We start from the raw sequence: 24,037 nt of genomic DNA on the forward strand, positions 1-24,037 counted from the left end.
GAGTGAGAATTAGCAATGCTTTAAGTTCAATATCGACCCCTTTGGGAACCCCTGATCTAGATGAACCCATAATGTGGTGAGAACTCTATGAAGACGCTACATAGTCAGACGAAAGTCTCTTACTGAGGAAGCTCTATTTAGCAGTAGACATAGACGTATGAAGATGATTTTAATTGTCTTTGGAATATTTTCGGATAGAAAATACGAATAGTCAATTTTATTCTGGCATCGTGCCAATAGATTTACACACAGTGTCTTAGCTGACTCAATACGCATAAAGATTTTTCCAAAGTGTATAAGTATACCTACATTGAGATTGGTATATAATTTGAAAAACGACTCTAAATAAGGAATTTTATTTTTAAGTAGAGTTTCTGGCGCTACGCCAAGAGCTGAGGTAATAAGATTCTCAGTTCCAAGATAATTTTCTAGCAAAGAATATATATTTTATAAATTTCTATTGTTTACGTTTCGTTGAGCTGTTCCGGAGATACCTTCTAACAAATATCCATCTATCTAAACTTTCGCATTTATAATATTAGTAAGATGTTAATGTATAATGCAATATAATGCTTTTAGCTATTTGAAAAAACATTATTTGAAGGTTTGTTACATAATAAATTCCTTTAAAAATATGTTATAACACATTCATTATCATTTTATAGAAAAATGATGATAGAAAAAAATTTCTTTCGACTTTTAAACAAACAAATTCCGCACAACAAGAATAATTATGAATTACTTTTTATCTCACTAGACATGCCCCGCAACAGTTAAAATAAAATCAAACTTTGAATAGAAAAATCTCACTACAATATCACACACTGAAACTTATTAAATAGAAAATCCCAAACCAAATTAAAACAAAGCTTCGCTATTATACTTACCAAGTCTTTATCACGAGATGTATCATTATGGTTCCCGTTCTCCACATCAATACCGGAGTCATTTGGATCACCTCTTCTGCATCTTGTCACTTCATGGAACACACTGCTTATAGTATTGAAGTTTATTCTCAGATCCGTACTAAAGTCATCGAAAAGTTTAAAATGGTTCGCATTGAACTCTGTATCATTATCGAGATAGTCTCTACTGTTATGTCTGTCAGTTGATTTGTTCCGGTACATCACTTTGTAGAAGTCTCGCGCACTCATTTTTTATACTTGAATATTTGTATGTTTATGACATCATATAAAAACGTGTTATAAATCTGTAGGATATATTGAAGGAATGGTATCATTTATGGCAGTTGCTACGATAGTTTATTGAAGGTATTGTGTTGGATAGTGCTCCGTGTTTTATGTTTTTGCAAATGTCTATGCTAATTTCACGAAGACAGATTTGAAGCAAAACTACTACAGTTGGCTTATGCGTTGTCATCGTGTTCTGTCCCCGTGTGAATTTAGCATTATGCTTTTTAAATTTATTTTTTTTCTTTTCTTAATTAATACATTTTAGGTTAATGACCGTAACAATAATGATACTACTGTATTTTTAGTAACCACTGTATTTCATTGAACTATTTTAAAAAACTCTTCGAAAATGCAAAACCGAAACACGTGTCGTAAATCTATCGTTGGTTCGCATTAGGAATAAACAAAACTGGAGAAATATAGTCCACACCTCCCATGCCACGAAATAGGTCAGCAATATTCATAACAACAGATTTAGAATCTATGAGGGCTATAGCTTTTATTAAACAAAAAAGCAATACCATATTGTGAATAAAGATATTGATCTCGTATATTTTACGGAATGAAATTAAAAAAACATGAAGAATTAGTTAATGCCTAACTTCATCTGCGCAGAATTAAAAAAAATCGCTATTGAGTAAGAACGTGAATGAAAAGTATCTCACGACAACCGTTAACATTTCCGAGATAATATGTAGCATGTGTATTCTTCTAGACTCAATGTTCTACATCTATACCAGAGGTCTAAAAGGTAAGATATTTATTTATTGTGGCTGATAGAAAATATATAACATACAGTAAACAAAAAGGTCAAACTCAATGTAATATCTCTAGCCTTTTAATATCATCTTGTTTATATAACTCAAGATAAGAAACGGGTTACTAGCACAAGGTTATGTAGATTTTTGTCATGTTTTGTATAGAAAGACATTTTTATGCAATTTATAGATAAGATCGTGAATTCACTTTACTCTTCAAACTACTGGCCAGTTCTCATATCTTTTTTAATACTTGATGAATCAGAAAATAAGTTCATAAAATTAATATTCTATCAAAATACTAATAAACGGAACCATCAGTCACATAAACAAATGACCGTTACGTTCCTGTTTTTGTTTGTTTTTTAAAAGCAAAGTTACGAGTTTATTTATTGCCTACGTATTAATATAGCTCCGGGATGCATACGGTTATTTTAAAGGAACTGGCCACGCGCCAGAACGTGACCGAAAGCTTTTTAAGAAGATTTTTACACCGGCCTCGAACGTGGAAATCTTTAAACGTTTCTCTGTTCATGAATGAACTCATTTACTATAATAGATTTAGTGTAACTAAATCTACAATTAGGATGACCACTCAACGTCTTTGTGTGTGTTTTTAAACACATTTCAATTGATGCAACTGATACAATACCAAGATGTTCGTATTGCATCTGATTTCAGTTGATATTATTAGAAAAAATAACTCGTTGTCTCGTTAAATTTTTTAACATAGCATCAGTTTACTTTCGCACAGCATGTTTTGGAATTCCAAAATATACTAGGCTTGAGCACTGTATGCTGCGAGGAATCCGGATGTTAACGCGTAGATTTAACAAGAGCGATCGCGTGGTAATGTATCGCAGCCGGCAAACACTTTTGCGCTATCAACATCTTACTGCCCTATTTCTATCCGCCTTGTGTTGCGATAAATGCCTTTAAATTTTCATGTTCTAAGTCATTCAGAAACTTGTGTTAAGTTCCTGATTATTTTACATCCATGTTGAATTTCGCCCACCAGTAAGGTAATTTTATTAAAATAGAAGTAAGGTTAGAAAAAGAAAGCCTTTGAGGCATCTGAGTAATTTTCTAAGATACAAGTACCTAATCCTTACTAATCCTTACTTCCTTACTAATATTATAAATGCGAAAGTAACTCTGTCTGTCTGTCTGTCTGTCTGTCTCGCTTTCACGCCAAAACTACTGAACCGATTTAAATGAAATTTTGTACACAGATAGTCTAGAGCCTGAGGATGGACATAGGCTATATTTTAACGCGAAAAGGGGGTTGTAAGGGGTTGAAAGTGGGGGTGAAAGTTTGTATGGAATTATCGTCATTTTTACAGGTAGAAGGTTGAAACTTATTTTCAAGGCTGCTAATTTGATAAAGATAAATATGAAATTAAATTTTTGTAAAAATTTTACCCCCAAGAGTGCTAAATAACAATAGGGGATGAAATTTTGTTTGGCAATATGTTCGGTTTTGGTGAATGTTTTGTTTAATATGCTTTGCTTTAACCCTTACCAATATTTAGTCTAGAGCCTGAGGAAAGACGTAGGCTACATTTTAACGCGAAAAAGGGGTTGTAAGGGGTTGAAAGTGGGGGTGACATTTTGTTTGGATTTATCGTTATTTTTTCAGATAGAAGCTTGAAACTTATTTTCAAGGCTGCTAATTTGATATCAATAAATATGAAATTACATCTTTGTAAAAATTTTACCCCTAAGGGTGCTAAATAACAATAGGGGATGAAATTTTGTTTAGCAATATGTGAGGTTTTGGTGAATGTTTTGTTTAATATGTTTTGCTGTTACCCTTACCAATATTTAGTCTAGAGCCTGAGTAAGGACATAGGCTACATTATAACGAGGGAAAAGCGTTGTAAGGGGTTGAAAGTGAGGATGGAAAATTTAATGTAAGTGTCGTCATTTTTACAGTTAGAATTTCGAAACTTATTTTTTAGGCTGCTGATTTGATATAAATAAATTGACATTTGAAGTTTGTAAAAGTTTTACCCTCAAGGCTGCAGTATTACAAAAGGGAATAGGGGATGAAAGTTTGTATGGGAATATACGATTTTATGTGAATATTTTGTAAGTTTAATAAGTTTTGTTGTAATTTTTTATAAGTTTAAGTAAAATACCACAACAACAACAAAATTCATGCCAGTAACCCAGAAGGGTAGGCAGAGACCCAGGACCAGACATTTGGCGCGGTCCTGACACACCTCTCTCTATGTTCTTCTATATCCATACATCAAATCATAGCACGTCGGTTAAGTAAAATAATTAGCCTAAAAAAAATTCTATCCGAAGACAGAATTTCACGCGGACGAAGTCGCGGGCACAGCTAGTATTATATATTTCTTTCTGGATCGACTCCATTATTTGGTAGTACACTAAAACATCAATAACTATAATATGATTATCAGAGTACTGGTGCCAGACAAGTAGCCATCGTATGGAGAGCCCTTGACCGAGATGTGGCGCTTATCCCCCGCCCGACTGTTACCTTCTCCCGCGCTCTAAGGTTTCCGAGTCACAATTTGCTGTAATTTTCTTTACGACACGTCCTTTAATATCTTAGTAAATATGTCTTTACAATAAAAGATGGACGAATACATGTACCGAATTAATATGACACAAAACTAAACATTCCTCACAATAATAAAGTGAAGTATTCAATAACCCAAGCAGAGGTATTTAAATAACTTCCCTTAGGCAAAACGTTAAAAAAAATGTATTTGCAAGATATGAAAAAGAAAAAATTAAGTGGTAACAAACTATTCCATATTAAATTTAGTTCATTCAAAAGACATAATACTAGCAAATTGGGTAGACAAAATGAACAAACGATTACAAATCATTGAACCGCATTACATAAACTAAGGCGCGAAGGGGTCGATGCACTTCGGACAACATGAGAACGACAGCTGATGTTAAGCATGCACGAAGCAACAACAAAAGCTGTCCCGAAAAAGGAATATACACATACAAATTATAAATACCAAGATCAAGAAACATTAGCAAGTATTCGTAATAGTCTATTATTCGTAGATGTAAAGTATGGATATGATAGAAGATGCCGTAGAGACAGTTTATTGCGCAATAGCATTTCCATTGTCGAGACTGAGTGTTCTACTCTTTGAGAGAACAGAAGTACAACAAGTGGAACTTCTCATATCTCAGTATTCGATTCTCTTCTTTATTGTGGACACCAACGAGGCGTGACGTGAGTCATAATAAAAAACATAAATATTTAAACTCAACAAATTAATGTCGAGGTCACAAAGAGAGGTCTTCTCTACTAATTGTATTTTGTCTGAGTCATTGCGTAGTTTGTTGTTTTTTTGCATTAAGTCTCTGTTCATTCTACGGGCGGACTTCTAAGATAATTTTTATCCAAAAACATATCTTTTCATATTGGTATATTTAGATGTAACCAAAAGAATTCCCGTCGAAAATAAATTGTCCCCTTTAGAGACAAATTTCGTTCTTATCACGTTGGTATAAGCCTGACTGTTCTTTCTTCTCCTATGGCTTCGAATCTGAGACACGAGGTGGTGTCACTCGACGTGCGACAGTTGGGTTGACAGAACGCGGTCGACGGGAGGAAGCAGGGTTAAAAATAGAATGACTGTTTTTACAAACGTGCCGTATATAAGTTACGAGGGAGCGTCACAAGTTTAGGGTTACGTTAAGGTTATGGAAACGAGACACGTAATTTTGTTAATTACGTAAATTGCTGCAGCCTTAGAAATCAATACGGAACATTTTAGTTAGATTTAATTGGAGACACTCCACAATAATTAGATACATACTTAATACCTAATAATTCGAATAAATTATAGAAAAGAAGTTCAAAAAATCTTCGAAAGTAACAAACTTTAGAATGATGTTAAGGTAAATTTCTCGTTCAAGTAAACAATGGGGGGTAAATAAAACAAACCGCATGAATGGTTAGAGTACCGCAGGCCGCGCCGACGCCGGCGCAGCCACTCCGCTGACAGCCTACTCTCCAGCCATTAAACAAGAAAGCAGTCCGGCCTCCAGTGAAAGTTCACTCGGAATTCTACTGTAATTGGAGTGAGACCGCACTCACTCGGGGGTGGCTGATCTTTTTCACCAACTATGGCATTTATAAAATAAAAAAAATGTCATCAACTTTTACTTACAACGACATCAACATTAACAAGATTAAAACATAATACGTGCCTTGACAAACTATTGAACTGGTCGACATAATCCCAAAATTTAATTCAATTTAGGAAAAGTAATATGAAATAGAATTATTCAATTAACATTATTTTTAGAAGTAAATCCATTAATTTACAATCTATACATTATAGTGTATTACATGGTACACTTGTTCTATACGTAACAACTATAAACGGTAACAGCTAGGAAAATTAGCGAACCAAAACAAAAATCTTGGTCAAGAAAGTATAGGCGAGAGTGAAAGTTGGGTGGATTACAAAAGCAGTAAGCGTTAGAACTAAAGATGAGATTTATTTAAAAATAGATGTAATATAAAGCGAAGGTGATGTAACGGATCATCAGAAAGAGTATAAATTGCTTCTATTAAACTTTGTCCTGTAACATTAAGATTTCTCAGCACAATAACTTCCTCGTATAATTTGAGAATAGATTAATTACAAAACGACACAATTTAGCTTTGAAAAATTGCATGTTTCTGATTTTGCCAATATATTATGCCTATACTATTACGTTCAATATAATCACTTATGTATAAGCTTTGGCTAGCCTGAATAAAATTCTAGGAAACGCAACGGGTCAATATGACGCTGCATTGCGGTGTGCGCCAGTTTCACACATCAGAATCACATAGAAAACTTAAAAACCAGTTAAACAATACAACTCCGCATAAAAGCAACATATCAGTAAAAAAAAGCAATACAAGTTGAATTATAACTTATAAACTTATAATTACATACTTTATTATTCATTAAAACATTTATATATTTTTTTAACGAGAACATCTTTTGAGGTTTAAAAGAACTTCGGTAGAGCGTGAAGAAGGTAGCCTACCATATTTTTTTTTTTTGTAAACTATGAAAATATATTTTAAAACATGATTTTTGTGTTAAGACGAGATCTTATCCTAGGTATGAGGACAGATTAAATATGTAAAAGTCAAATTATTCATATTATCTATATGCCAGTATCTCTAATTTTGGTTTAATAAATGGTTTAATTATTATATTAGGTCCTTACATATGAAATTGGCGTTTTTCGTACTGGCCACTTTAATCACGAATTTCTCCTCTTTGGTAAGGAATTCCAAATTCAAATTTGTACAGCTATAGACTCATGTATTTGTGGTTCGATGACCGTCATTCATTTGTTTTTTTTCTTCTGTTTTTTTCTGTTTGCGTCACTCATTTTACAAAATGGAAAACTTAAAATATCGCATTATTTACGAGTACGAGTTCCGCCGTGGCACTAGTGCTGCGGAAACGACTCGAAGGGTGAATGATGTGTATGGCAGTCGTGTTGCAAAAGAAAACACAGTTCGTTTTTGGTTCCAACGTTTTCGTTCTGGAAATTTCGATCTGCAGAACAAGCCCCGTGGACGGCCTGAGACTCAAGTTGATAATGAAGATGAAGGCTATTGTGGAAGCGGATCCATCGCAAACCACGTCCGAGTTAGCTGCAGGCTGCGATGTTAGTGATAAAACTGTTTTAATTCACTTGAAGCAAATTGGGAAGATTAAAAAGCTTGAAAGGTGGGTACCTCACGAATTGACTGAAGCAAACCGGCAAACGCGCGTCGACTGTTGCGTTACATTACTAAACCGGCACAATAATGAAGGTATTTTAAACCGAATTATTACCTGTGATGAAAAATGGGTTCTTTACGATAATCGGAAGCGCTCAGCGCAATGGTTGGATCCTGACCAGCCAGCCAAATCCTGCCCCAAGCGAAAAATAACCCCAAAAAAGTTACTTGTAAGCGTTTGGTGGACTAGTGCCGGTATTGTTCATTACAGTTTTCTCAAATCTGGCCAGACTATTACGGCTGATGTCTATTGTCAGCAATTGCAAACCATGATGGAAAAGCTAGCGGCTAAACAACCTAGGCTGGTCAATCTCTCCACGCCACTGCTGCTTCACGACAACGCTAGACCACACACTGCGCAACAGACGGCTACTAAATTAGAAGAGCTTCAATTGGAAAGTCTAAGATATCCTCCGTACTCCCCGGACCTTGCTCCAACAGATTACCATTTTTTTCGAAATTTGGATAACTTCTTGCAAGGGAAAAAATTCAACTCCGATGGGGCAGTCCAAATCGCCTTCAAAGATTTTATTGATTCCCGTCCGACTGGTTTTTTTAGTAAAGGGATCAATGAACTACTTATGAGATGGCAAAAGTGCATAGAAAATAATGGTTCATACTTTGATTAATTAAATATATTATATTAAAAAATATTCGACTTTTTGTTCCTCCCATACAAAACGCCAATTTCATATGTAAGGACCTAATATTACGTCGATAGCTGTCTCCGGCGACGACGCGACGACGTCAGCGCGGAATTAAAAAAACTTAATAAGTAGTCTATATTATTATTATTTGTTTACATACTGACAGCTTACTAGCTGATGCATCTGTCGAATAGTTTAGAGATATCTTGTTATGTTTATATGTTCTACATCTGTGCCAAATTTCATCAATATCCGTTGAGCAGTTCCGGAGATACCTTCCAACAAACATCCATCCATCTAAAGTTTCGCATTTATAATATTAGTTGGATAAGAAGTAAGATTATCATAAAATTGATTTAGACATCACCGGAGTTGTACAAGAATATCATCAAGATTTGTGAGGTTTTGCCAACAACAACGGATGTTCAAACTTAAAAGACATTAATCGACTTTAAGATAAATAGCTGACGTCCGATTCTCAGGATGTTATGCTTTAATGAAATTGACGTAATCGCTATAAAATTACGAAAATCTTTAACAGAAATAAATCTTTATCATCGTGACTTTCCACGATATTTCTAAAAATTAAGTCATCAATATGTTTTTTATCGCTTTAGTAATGGAAATGCAAGTTCAGCAATTTTATTTACTCTATGAAAAAGCTAGATTTAATGTAAACTAGCTTAAATGTTAAACTAAAAATAAACAAATGACTAACCTAGATAAACTCTCAAATCACAATTTGCAATATTTAGGGCAAAGATCGTACGACAAAAACAAATGAACTCGTAACAATTTGTGCATTAATTGAAATAAATGGTCCAGAAACTGTACCCGAGCGCATCGGTATCAAGTTACAAGTAATAACACAATGTAGACTACGCTAAGAATAAATCTTACACAATAATGAGATGTTACCGCATAAAGATGTAATGTTGAACATAACAGTATCAAAAAAAAATCAAAACAATAGGCTAACAAATTAACAGATCTAAGTATTGATCTCATGATGTTTTTTCAAATTACGACTGATTGTAACATATGGAATCTTGCAGAATAAATTACGAGTTATCTATGTGACTTCTCACCTAGTTTTATTCGAATTTTAACCGATAAAGAAGTATTAGAATCTTCTCATTTAAAATTATTAATTTTCAAGAAAGATAAGTTGGGTCTAGACCAGTGTTTCCCAACCTTTTTGGATCCATGTCCCATTTTTCAGGATGAACATGACTATTGCCCCCTATAAATTTTGTTTAGAAATAAATTTCTCTCGAGGCCTAAATTTACAGTGTTAGAGAAATAATTAAATACTACTTTTGGCTGACTGACAATTTCATATAAAATTCATCATTGTAAGGATGTAGCCTTAAGTTTTTAAATCTCTGAATTGCCCCCATCTAAATCCAAATGTCCCCAAGGTGGGGCATACGCGAAACACTGTTCTACACAGTAAATTATACGAAATACGAATTACTAGATCATAGTACAAATAAAGAAATTATTAAATAAATTTAGAAGGTATTTATAGAAAGTGAAAACATAACGTAACATCGTTTGATTATAGCATAAAAGCAAGGCGTTGTGCGTAGAACATGTTTGTAAATTGTTATGGAATACATTACTGCTTGTAATTACTGTCTACTTGTGGAAAGTGAGAGTGACTTGGATGCTCCCACGGATTCTTTTGTACGAACGACGGAACTATGTCGCTGCTGATAAATTAAACTGTAATGAGAATTGAAATTGGCTTGATAGTAAAAAATAATCAGTTACGTATTCAACATTAAAGAACACTATACTTTACGGTTTAACAAGAAAAAGGTGAAGTGTGATTTAGATCCTTACGTGCTAATAATGCAATTAGGAATTTGAAGATCTAGATCAGTAGCAGAGGTTGTTAATGACTAGCTCGTCTTGGAAAGATTTACACCTTCCTAGTGTATTTACTTGCATTTTTTCTTATAAGTTATAAGTTCCTTAAGTTCTTTTTAATTGTGTTAAAAGATCTGGGTCTTTGCATCAAGAAAATTTCCATCGTAGTGACAGGGGAAGCAATTAACAACATCCGAGGGGCCGAGGTCGGGTAAGGTGGAGTGGCTCACAATCGCGCTGTGCAATTATGATGATGAAGCGGGAAGGTTTAAAGGAAACGTTGGCCTGGATTGCACGCTGTCGGAATTGCAGCTTGAATCAGTAGGATAGGTAAAACCGACTGCGTTGGTTCAAAATAGAATATATTGTAAATATGTACGTTGTCAGTTATGTTACAATATTATCAAAACTGATTCGAATCTATTTCGTCAAATTAAAAAAATAATCTGTCAAACAATCACACAATTAACAAGCTTCACTTTAGCCCAACACATTTGCAATAATAATTGGCGATACGTCACTTCACCGAATATAATCGCGGTAGATTTTGGTTATGCACAGTATTTACACGTGTCATACATACTTAAAATGGATGACTGGTGGTCATGGTTGTCGCAGTAATTTATACGAGAGTTAGAGTTAAACTATAGAGTACACATCTTTGAGCAAATTCGAAAGCCCTAATTTTCAGTAGTGGACTATTAGTGATTTCAATGACTCTAAAGACTTGGGACTAAAATAGCAAATTTTCGGAATTAGCAGATCAAAATAATTCTTCACAATTATCAATATGCCTTGGATTACTATCGATTCGATGTTATGTACGCGTGGGTTACCTACGATCGTTCCAGAGGACATAATATGCTAAGACGTTTCGTAGGTGTTGTGGTAACAAGCAAGGCTAAAATAGACTTGGTCGCCCACTACGGACACGACAAAAGGTCGCCAAGTTGCTTTTCTGCCATTTACAGACCTAAACATTTTGAATTCGAAAACATAAATTAAATACTTAATGCAGTGCTAATGGTTCGAGGAAATTCAATGCAATTTAAAACATGTAGAATGTTCTCGAACTTCAAAAATTCAATTTTCCTTAACTACATTATAGTATCAAGTCTGTTTATTCGCATAACTTTTTCAAGGTGCACAAGTTGTCTGTTTATGGTAATCGTGGACCAAGGTCTGAGGGTCACGGTACCTTTGTGTAAGGGCGTATGGCGGCCTATTTCACCTTACATATTTACATCATATTCCAAATTGTTTCTAAAGTAAGATTTAATAAAAATAATAAAATTCAGTCGAATTGATAACCTCCTTCTTTTTGAAGTCGGCTAAAAAGGAATAAAGTATAAAGCCGCATTAAATTCATAAGAGAACAGAACTTCTGTCAAACTTAGTGTAAATCTGATTTTTAAATTACTTTGCGCAAGGTCTGAAGATTGAATAGTTACATAGAAATAAACTGTAAAATAAATAATCTCTGGCGTTAAGATTACAAAGTATAAAAAACAATTACTTCTGGAGAAAGTTAGATCACAAAGAAAGATAGATGATTAACTTCCAGCTTTATAATATTTAATGACATGAAAAAGTGGTCATCAGACGGCGTTTCTAATACAGATCGCTGTTGTACTGTTTCACTTTGCTATCTCAGAGTTTATCTCGGTATTTGCTATAAAGACAACTTTATGATTTCTCTTACTTTCAAAATTATTATCACGAAACAAATTTTTAATTGAATCTATTAATTTTTGATTGATAGAAAACTCAGTATATATTTAATTAAAATGTATAATCAAACACTTGTTATAACATTTTTTTTAAAGTTTCGTGCATAAATTTCCATAAAATTACACGAATTAAGGAACGATGCCATATCGTGTAATATACTACAATACAATAAGTATTTGTCAGGTTAGTTCAAGTCCGGAGTACATTACATTATCTTGGCTAGACACAACTTTCATCTGATCCCAGTAGTAAAAGTACAATCCTTTACCAATATTAGAAAATATTTTGCAATAACAATAATTTATTCTATGAAATTGTGAAGGTAAATACTTATTTCTCATAAGTGTATTACGTTTATTAACACGTTCTGTGCCACAACAATTTTTACGATGTCTTCTCGTATGCCACATATATTTTACTGGACTCGTTTAGAGTTCGGCTGCAATGAATGTGTTTAACATGCTTTATGAACATAGAATTACACATTTATATTGCAAACAGTTAATGTTAGTTTCATAAACCGATGTTAAATAACTTAAGAATATTTAATAATATTGCACAAAATAAATTATATAACTATTAAAAGTACAAATAGTTGCCGAGAAAGCTCTTTTGTTTCATGTTTTACTTAATATTGCGACAGAATCAATTAAAAATTAGTTGAAAAAAAAAAACTATCGCTTAAAGTGACTATAAAAGGGCAACCGTGTCAGTCGTCGGAGGCTGCATTCTCCAAATAGGGGGCATCAGTGGACCGGTCCGCTGATTCACAACGCTCCGGCCCGTGACGTAACAATCTTATGCAATATATATGTGCTAAATCAATTGAATGTTACATAAATTTATTAGTCCGCAATGCAGCATGGTAAAGTGATTTAATTTTAATAAATTTATCAACAAATGAACTAATAAGTATGTTGCGTATGTTATCAAAGTAAAAAAATAATACATTGTTGGCACATAAACAAAGAAGAATTACTATTTATCATAGAAAATATTTTACATTACATAATTTTGATTCTGAACTTTTTAAGAAAACTCCAAATTCAGCGCCACCAACATGCATTAAGAGTATTCGAAGTAATTAATATGAAACTTCACATCATGATTACAGTAACTTTAACCTTAGTAAATTATATAAATAGGGTTCAATTACCATTGTATAAAGATCAATACAATTGTGTAACAGAATGAAACAGTAGACGTTTATCGCATTTGTCATTAACAAACCTTGTAACCGTCTTATAATAAAATGTTTAAGAAAACATTAAACGCGGTCACATATTCCGATAACATTATAAATATTTGTCACATGTTTATATACATTTGTGCTGGATAACACATTGAATAGAGGGGTCATAGAGAGACTGAAGAGAACTTAGGAGGTCATAAGTACGTGAATATTTTCAGAAAATTCATAACTGTCAAATTCCATAGAGAATATACTTGTATGTTCATATTCTTCTCTGTTTTTTTAACAAGAATTAGAAGGAAGACAATATGTTTTTATGGAAGTATATTTCTACAGTGAAAACCCACTAGAAGTCTTTAAATAGATATCATCCGTGTAACGAGGAAGTATACTTGATACGTGTCATTTGAAATCATATCCCTTGTTCCGGTAGAGGTCATATACCACCATGTACGTAGTGCGGAATTACTTCTTCTGATATTACATTGTTCGTCTACTTCCTTAATATTTTCCCTTATAATGCCTTTCATTATACTTGATGCAGATACACATCGATAAACCATAACCTTTGACATATTTGTGTGAAAATTTTCCAGTATTTTCTTCGCATTTACAGTGCAGTATAGATAATTATTTAAGTTAAAGTTTTGTACTAAAATTTTAGTGATATTACTTGATAAATCGACATATCTATAGGCAAGTTGTTAAAACCAAATAATACACGGATTACCTTTTTTCAATATTTATACGAATAAACGACTAATGTATACATATATATTTCGTACTAGCTGTCGTCAGCGAATACGTCCGCGCGGAATTAAAAGTTAACTTAATAAGTAGCCTATGTTCTTCCAGACTATGTTCAAAATCTGTGCCAAGTCATCAAGATTCGTTGAGCCGTTCTTGAGATACTTTCCAAGAAACATCCATTTAAACATTCGCATTTATAATATTAGTATGACAGTAAGAAGTAGGTAAGATATGGTTTATATCCGATCTTTTAGTTTGTTTACAATGTCCCAGCAAAGTGTTATTTCTTTTTACCCTGGCAGGCTTAGATGATCAAGCTATTTTTTTTTATAACAACGTGAAAGTAAAGCAAATGATCCGTTTCTATTTCAACTTTCTACGATTGTCCGTGCGTCTTTCTGCAAAAAGTGTAATAGCCAGCTCTATTACTGCGACCTAAATTGTAAAGGTTGACGCATCGAGCTCGAACATTAGCTTCTACAGATATTCTGAAGTATGTAGTGCCGTCCTAAATTAACTCTAGGTATCCTTAAATATAGCTTAATACGTCTTGATTTACATTTTTAGTTCGTTCATGAAATATTCGAGCAAACACTGGCTGATAACAAATCAGTAACGAAAGAGAACGTACTTACAAATTTTGCATATAATTTGTTTAATACTATCAAGGAAACACAGTTTATTTCCTATATGTCGATGGGTCCTATGTATATGTAGGGCCAAAATAACAAATTGGTGATTTTTACTTTTTTGTGTTAAAAGCTACCTTTTAGTTTAGTTAACAACATGCACTAAACAAAATACACATTAACAGGTGTAAATTTTATTTTTTTGCTGAAGTAAAAGGTCGTATGCGGCCTATTTTCCTATATAGTTGAAGCTTTGAGAGCGTCTCCTGAAAAGTTGTCAATTTGCATATTGACCCTTATTCGTAGGAGCCATTGATGTAATGACCATAGAGTATTATACAATACATAGGTTTAGGTTTAAAGAATTTATTCTCAAAAAGACAAAAAAGAACTTATATGAGAACAATATGGTATATACATAATGGTACATAGATCCCGAGCCCATATTTCACCAGTCCTGTCTATAATTACAATTCATCCGTGAGACAGGTTTTCAGAGTTTGAGAGCACTCGAACAATTCAGTGTGGGAATTAAAATGTAATGGCAAACACTTGAGGTTATTGGCGCATGGCGACTATACTTTTAAATAATCATTGATGTTCTGAACAACGAAATTCATAGATTTATTAGAGCTCAGTGTTTTTTTAAAGTATATTTGTAATTGAAATTATAACCTGTTGTAACTAATAATTAGGAATAAAATAATTAACAGATTAAAGATTACTTATAACAAGAAATCTAAATGTGTGAAATATTTATTATTTAATTTACATTTTATATTAGTATTGTTAGACATTTAATTAAAACACGGGGGCAAGTTAGTCAGCCCTGTTTCTGATTTGATACGGCTATTATTCCGCGAGACATTGTCCGATAGACCCCTTGCATTATGGCAGATCTGTATGAGTCATGAGTGAAACTGGCGGTATAATATTTGATTTATTTACAACATCCAACAGATGTTATATTAAAAACAGCGTTATGGAGCCCGCATGTCGCCAATAAATAAAAATAGACACAACTGTAAGATAAAATAAATAGTTGGTTAAAAGAAAAACTACTAATCAAAATTACACTTGACATTTTTCTTCTAATTAGGATAACCAAATCCTCTAGACGAAATATCACAAGCACTAAATCAAGATTTTTTTGATAGTCACTAAGCAGTCGTTCAGTATAAATTTGGTATAAGAAATCTACACTAAGGAACTTTTACACTAACCATTAAATACTGTGAGTGTCACAGAATAAATTAAAAACAATTAAAGCAAATCAATGTACCAGTTTAAAATTATCATAAACGAAACAGTGTTTTGGTTTAGCGCCCTGCCGTGCTCTATTCCAGGCCAACTGACTCATTCGAACGCGAGGGACACCTGTGTAATATCATGTCGACAAGTGCTATACCGAATAGATTATGAGTGATAGTACGGAAGTATAAGATGGTTGAGTCGTGAAAGACGTTAAAATTAGACTCAACAAAGTGTTGATAAATGGTTACTAGTTTTATTGACTTATATTTAAAGTCTGTGTTTTATAAGTGATCACAATTTAGTCAAATTACAATAAGATGTGATAATTTTGGAGTATTTTCAAACAAATTAAATAACGGGTGCACAACGCAACGACCAATTTAATTCAGATTGCAATCAATATGTACTATTGCATTTTAGTGTTAGTTTGACGGTGACTGTACGATCATGGATCATATTAAACCAGAATGACGTATGACTCACATGATGTGTGGCATAACACAAGGTGCAAGTACAGTCAATAACAGATGCGTTTGCGCTACGTTTTGCCGCGCCTCTTATCATGAAATATTCATCAAACCATGTGGTGTACATTATATAAATTTCAAATACAGTTTAAATTAAGAACACTCTCCAATAAAGGCAGGCGCCGCCAAAAAAGCATAAATAGTAGAATTTACTATTATAGAACCGTTGTCCGCATTCTTCGAAGAGTGTTGGCTGAAGGGCAACACATTCCGTTATAAAGCTGCCATAAGTCACGACTACACGAAATTAATATTGTGTTATAGTTACCGTTTTAGAACTAATTTTATTTTTTATTTATTTATTTATTTATTTCGTGTAACAATTGGGTAACACATATTGGAAAAAGAAATAATAAAAATATTACATTAATTTTAGGAATAATATTACACCCGCATAAATACTAAGATGCTAATAATTAAGACAGTCTGTCGCCGGTCTTGTGGACGTGTGCACGCACCCAGTGTCGCACAATCGGGCAGTCAAACCTGTCTCCAAGGCCTCTTAGTATTTTGTTGGGGCTGTCCCGCACTCTGCGTAAAAGCGACGCTATCCGTTTGCGCAGCACGGCGTTAAAGCCGTCAGTGTGCGCATGCGCAAACATCTCGGATGCGCTACAGTGGCGGGGAAGCCCCAGCAGCATCCTAAGGCTATTGTTGTATTGTACACGAAGGGCGCTGAGAGCCCGCTGCGTGTAGTTAACCCACAGATTACAAGTGTACAAAGTTTGGCAATACGTCTTAAAGAGCATGATTTTAACATCTGTACTACATCGCGAGAATCTGCGAGCCAGCATGTTACAGCGGACAGCCATCGCCCTTCGCTCTCTTTCAATGTCGTTGTCGTCCTTCATGTCCTCAGTTACGACATGTCCGAGATATTTGAAGGACGACACCTTTAGTAAGGCAATATCATTTAATTTGATAGGAGGAACATGTTCTATCTTGCGACCCCTGGCTTGGAATACCATTAGCTCGCTCTTGCGGACATTGTAGATGAGGCCATGAGCACTGGCATATTCCTCACATATAAAGATCAGTCGTCTCAGAGCGGCGGCCGAAGGACTCAGCAGCACCATATCGTCCGCATAGCTGATGCTGTTCACTGTGCGGCCATCGATGGAGCACCCGATACCGGTGCTGCCGAGCTCGACGATTAACTGATTTATATACAGGTTGAAAAGCAAAGGCGAGGACAGACCACCCTGCCTCACCCCGCATTCCAACCTGTACGCTCGAGAAAACTGATCTAGCCATTTGACCTGATTGGTCTGATGTCCATACCAATATTTTAAAATATTAATATATTCACCCGGAACATGGGAATCTACTAATTTGGACCAAAGAATATCATACCTTACCAGGTCAAACGCCTTAGTAAGGTCCAGGAAAGCCGCATAGACAGCTGTCCTCCTATCAGTATAATACTTGACAATGTGCTTGAGAGACAAAATGGCACACTCTGTTGATAAATGGGGCCTGAAGCCAAACTGTCCATCATGCAGTACTAAATGATGCTTGAGTTGTCTCTCAATCAGACCGTCAAGTATCTTTGCTGCAGTAGTAGCTAATGTGATCGGCCGGTAATTATTTTTGTTCCCTATGTCACCAGTCTTATTCTTAACAATGGGGACAACAACAGACCTCATTAGCTCCGCCGGCAAGTAAGAGTGCCTAATACATATGGTAAATAACAAACCTAGCAGTCTCGGAAGGTGCGGGCCCGCATTCGTGAAATGCTCGATGCTAAGGCCGTCATGTCCGGGCGACTTGCCTCTCGTCATTCCTTTAATTAATAACTCAACTTCTTTAGCAGTGATACGCTTCGGCACCCTTGACACAACGACCTCAACATCACGACCTTGTTTTCTTAACGGCGATCGCACCTGAAAATGTGAGCAAAACAGATTGGCTATAGCCTTGGGATCGTGTATGCCCTCGATGCTGGCCGGGACGCAAGGCTTGGGACTCATCTTTTTTGTGTGATTCCAAAATCCTCGAAAGTCTTTATTTTTGTGGCAAGATACTAAATTATTAATTTTGATTTGTTCCTGATTTTTTTGACAATACTTTAATTTTTCTTTGAATACTTTTCTCGATGATGTCGACGATAATGACGCTTAGGCTTAGCTAAAATTACTTTTCCTTTTATACGACGAGTTGATTTAATTAAAAAATTTAATAAAGCATTTTCCTCTGTTAAGCTCCAAACCACAGGTGGTTTTAAATCAACCATAAAATTAAGAAACTGTAGGTTAACATCAGTATTAATTCAACTATTGAGGAAAAATGACAAATATCTGTTTTGGTATTATTCCACTTTCAACTGGAATAAAAAATGACAATAAATGTTTCCCTCCATGCGGGTGACAGTGACACGCGAAGTGGCGCGAAATCTGACTGTGCGCATAGTATACTGCGGTGTAACTGCGCGCCAATTATAAATAACGCACGCTCTCACTCGCGGTCGTTACTACCGCCGTTTCTTGGTCAATTAAAACCTAGGTCAAGAGCATTTAGATTTCAAATGTTTTAACTTTACTAGGATAATTATCAAATGTATTATGAAACAAATCTACCCTTAGACGTTTATTAACTCACTCAGAGTTGTTATGGTTACTTAAACATTATCTTATTGTCCAATTATTGACTTTCATTATGTCAATATTGATTTTTTCTATTCGTTTTTTGAGTGTCGAGTACACCTTAAAACAACTATGGCTTCTTATTACGAGCAGTCGATTCATCTTATATCATACATAGTTTTTATAATTCGCATCGGTCTTCGCTAATATTATATATCATACGGCTTCCATTTCTTATCGACACGAAAGGCGCAGTCAACTGCGAACAGATACTAAACGCTGAGTTAATGCTAGACTGCTTTCAAATGCCTTGCTGTAGTTTCACAATATTTTTAATGTAAAAAGATTTTATTTACATATCATGTGTATACTTATGTAATATGAAAGAGTTGAATAAAATGTTGCCAGTAACTAGAAAAATTAGCCATAGGAAGCCAGCCGAATAGCGGATGAAAAACATGAAAATAGGAGTACAGCTTAAGGGTATTAACAACTTTTTAACATATTACAGTACTACTATGAACGGAAGTTTGTTCATAAATGATCTTGTCTTTTAAACTGAATCTATCGTCGCATCTTACTGCGGACCACGAGCCACCCACATCAAACAACTCATTAGGCTACCCAAATAGAGCGCAGTTAAACGCGACCCGACAGCCACACACCATTGATGTCCATGTCACTGGCAAATCGTGAACGTCGCCCGTTTTTAATTCGCCTAGGAAAATTGTAAAGATTTGTCAAATTACGCCTCGAAGGAATTCTCATCTCGAACGCGTTGTCATTAGTGTTTGCTACACAGAAAAATCTTCAGTTAATTAAAAAATAACACAAATCTTTTTTATATAAATTCATTCGGTATTCAATTCGCCGAGTTTTACAATTTGCTAAGGACAGTTATAAACTTGCTGCGTTCACGGTTTTCCGGTGACATTTCGAACCGAATTAGGTGCACGTTAAGATGTTTAATAACCGACGGACGGTTTTGAACCAAAAGCGCGGGTTAATTTTAGAAAATACACCGCAGTAAACATCCGGTTGGTGGATTGAAAAGACTTCATTTGACTAACAAAATTTGACAAGAATAGCATCGTAGCAAATAAAGTATAGTTTAATTAACCAAAAAACCTTATAATTAGCAAGTTATATTAGCTTTTAAGGATCGATATTACTGTCCTAACTAAAAAATAAAGATAAAGTAAAAATTTTGAAATATTTTATGAAATTAAAAAAATTATAAAACAAAAAAAAAATATTCAAGTGTGCTTTGATTATTTCAAATTATCTTGAAATATTAAATACGTATATAATCTATATTAAATATGTACTTATAAACACTGGCCGCTATCAAACGATTCTTTTACCCGTAAATTACAAAAAAAAAAAACACACGCATACAAAGTCCTGATTTACTAATCGATGCAACTGCCATGAAACAATAGATTGTACCTGAAATAATCACAAATACCCGCTTCGATGTTTACTCCATTATTGTTACACCACTCAAGCGGAACACTTTCTAACCACAAACAACTAATATATGAAAAAAAAAAAAATAACGCACACCGTTTAATTAATTCATAGCACTGGCATATTAGAAAAAAGGAAAAATATTTGAAAGTTTGAATTTGGAAGCGGGTGCATACGGCTCGCGCAGTTCCCGCGCGATGCGGCGAGCGACTGAGCGCGTTGTACGTGCGGAGTTCAGACAACACATAATACGTACGCGTGGATAATTAAAGTTATAAGAGTTGACTGTAATCGTATTACTTAGATGAAGACATTTTCCACGTAGGTTTTTATTATAAAGCTGTTAGCTAAGGGACGTTTGGGTTAAATAAAAAAATGAAAGCCCCATAGGAAGTTAATTGCCGCAATTCTAATATAGCCTACGCAAAAATCAGACATCGAGCAGGCATTTACATTTAGGCCCAGTTATCAGTTAAAAGTTTTCTATTGAGATACTAATTTCGGGTAATATTACCAGTTAGTCAACAACGCACTGAGATTGTGTTTCATGTGCAGTATTGCGTTTGTAATCTTGCAGTCGACTACTGTGGTTAATTAGAATGTATTGATAAAATATCTAATTTCATATACACTGATTATTATTTACTTTTAAAGAAATACTAGCTTTTACCCGCGACTCCGTCCGCGCGGAATAAAAAAAATGCACACAATATAAAAAAGTTCCTATGTCCGTCTCCTAGTTCTAAGCTACCTCCCCATCAATTTTCAACTAAATCAGTTCGACTGATCTTGAGTTATAAATAGTGTAACTAACACGACTTTCTTTTATATATATAAGATAGATAGAATATATAATCATGGCTGTTTTTATACATGTGTTTAGACAGTGGAAACCCAAGGATAGATTTCATGAGTGAGCTGTAGACCTTACTTTGTTATTTCTTCGTTTCGCACAGTGAACATACATGGGTCACGGTAGAATAAACGGCCCTTCGTCCCGTTAACATTTTGCAATCAAAACTGTGTTTTCTTTGTTTGCTCTTTAAGTTTGAGTCTTATTGGATTTCCTTAAAATGATAAACCTAGCAAAGACAGATGCTATCCAATAGTATATCAATCTTACTAATATTATAAATGCGAATGTTTGGATGGATGGATGGATGGTTGTATAAAGATATCTCCAGAACAGCTCAATGGATCTTGATGAAATTTGGCATAGATGTAGATCATAGTCTAGAAGAACACATAGACACCTTTATTATGTTTTTTTTTTTAATCTCGGGCGGACAGAGTCGCGGGCGACGGCTAGTCCCATATAATCATAAATCCCATAGCTATAAATCAACACTACTAATAGCTCACGAGTTGTCAATTAAAGCGAATGGAAGCAATGGAAAGATAAATTAAATAGAAAGTTAATATATCAGAGAAAATACATTAGATATATTGCAACAATAGACAAATATAATAAACATAATTTATTTTATACTAGCTGTCGCCCGCGACTCCGTCCGCGGGGAATTATGAAGAGACGTAATAAGTAGCCTTTGTGTTCTTCTACGTTATGTTTCACATCTGTGCCAAATTTCTTTAAGATCCGTTGCGACGCTCCGGAGATATCTTCAAAAAAAAAACATCCATCCATCAATCCATCTAAACATTCGCATTTATAATATTAGTAAGATTGTTGATAACTTATTAGTAAAGCTATATGATATATATCTTAACATAATTGACAATTTTCACGTCTATGATACACTTGTGGAACTTTTTGATATTTTTCAAATGGAAAAACCCGCGTGACAAGCTGCGTGTTAAAAGTCCATAGAGTAGTAAACAAAGTAGGCGCAGGAGCCATCAGTCTATTACAATCATAACCAGAGCATGCAGACATCATGTAAGAAAGCGCATAACCAGCCGTACCGTTGCGCCTAGGTTCACCATTCATCATTCTTGTATTAAGGAAAGAGTCAAGCCAAACTCGAATACTCCGAGATTCAACACAAGCGAAAAAAATGCGACATAGATGTCAACGTAGCTTTAATACATACAAAGACTTCGAATCTGAAGAGGTTGTAACCCTTAACATGATATAATAAGGATTATTGACAACTTGTATTTTTGTTGTATGGGTTTTGGGATCAAATTTATATTTTTTATAACAGAAATCATATAATATGTGGAGTTATTTCACGGTTCGAAATTTTATTAATTTCTGCCAATTACTTAACATTTGGTCACCCTATCAATCAGGGTGATCTGCATTCACGCACCGAACTAGTCGATTAAACGAATGCGATAGTTAATTGGCCGCTTACGATTACGTTCAGGATCTTGAACTCAATTTCTCTACTAGTAATTTGTTGATAAAACCTCATAAGATGTGCTTCATTGAGCTTCTTTATAATACGTATTAACGCGACTTGCTCCGGCATCGCTAAATATTCTTACTAGTTTGAATTAATATCTACATAACAGATGTAAAAGAGATTACTTTATACTATGAATATGGTTCATTTATTAGGAGAAAATATTTCTTTGCTTCGCACAATTTTCTGTTAACTACATGAAAATAAGAATGTTTTCTTGCCCTACTGAAATAGGGGAACGAAAAACTCATCATGTCACAGGGCTACGTCCCTCGAAGCGATTAGGTCGGCGACCCTTTGTGGGTGTGTCTTAGTAATTAACGTACGCGGCAAGCCCTGGATTTAGGGTTGTCACTGATGGCTATGTGACGTCACAAATTAATGTACTGAATTAACAAAGCTCCTGCCATGTGATATAAAAGGTAAGGTTATAATGTAAATAATTTTTACAGAGCAAAGGTTAAGTTAAATTACTATTGAAGGCTAGTTGTAGGTCCCTAAAGACTTGTATTCAAATAAGTTTGTATATTAATAAAATATTAGAAATACATATAAACGTACTGCTATGACAAGATACACTTCTGACAGTCAGTAAAATTTGAGAATTGTTTTCTTTTAATCTGTTAAATCAATATTTGTCAGCCCTATTCTTGGGAACTCACTTCCGTGTTCTAATTTACAGCACTTCCGGTTATATATGCGGGGTCACAACTCTCAAATGTCTTAATATTACATTTACATAGATCTAGCATTTTATTATTTGAAAAAATATAGACATAATTTAGGTACATACACTTACTATATTAGCAGTAAATTCAGATTCCATCAAAACTTTGCTCATAAAAACTTTCAGACACTTTGTGCAATTGGCATAAGATAGAAAACAAAGAGTGGGGTAATAGCGCTAAGAATTGGCGACAGCACAGTTGTCTATTTGTGCAGAATTTGGTGCAGTGTGCGTCATTTCTAACCATTTGCTTATGTAATCAAATTATATTACACCTGAATTATATGTAATTCTCTCAAAAATAAAAAATAAAATTTTCTTTATTTTTGTATAAAACACACACCCATGCATACATGTCACATCTAAAAAGATCTAGACAATATCACACACGATTGTCTAAATATGTAAGACGTTTAGTTTAGCGAAGCAAAGCTTTGAAATGTCTTGAATTTAGGACACAGACGTAGTTTATTTCATGGCATGACAAGAAAAAAAAAGTTTAAATACGCAGTTATGTGTCGCTTAACCTATATGTT

The 24,037-nt window shown here is 34.4% G+C and overlaps 1 protein-coding gene across 2 annotated transcripts in view; it reads right to left on the reverse strand.

Annotated features, from left to right (window-relative positions):
• LOC106711851 (adenomatous polyposis coli protein) overlaps positions 1-24,037 on the reverse strand; it is a 49,632-nt gene that overhangs the window by 19,183 nt on the left and 6,412 nt on the right. The window contains exons 1-2 of one of the 2 annotated variants that reach the window (XM_045679393.1): positions 20,385-20,602; positions 888-1,210 (exon numbers count right to left, since the gene is read on the reverse strand). The exons of the other annotated variant lie outside the window; for it this stretch is intronic. Of the exons in view, the coding sequence (XP_045535349.1) occupies positions 888-1,154 (267 nt within the window). The 5' untranslated portion in view covers positions 1,155-1,210; positions 20,385-20,602. Of the gene's footprint in view, positions 1-887; positions 1,211-20,384; positions 20,603-24,037 lie in introns of those variants that run through there. 2 annotated transcript variants of the gene reach the window in all.

The sequence above is a fragment of the Papilio machaon genome, chromosome 9, assembly GCF_912999745.1.
Source record: "Papilio machaon chromosome 9, ilPapMach1.1, whole genome shotgun sequence".
Classification (NCBI taxonomy): Eukaryota; Metazoa; Arthropoda; class Insecta; order Lepidoptera; family Papilionidae; genus Papilio; species Papilio machaon.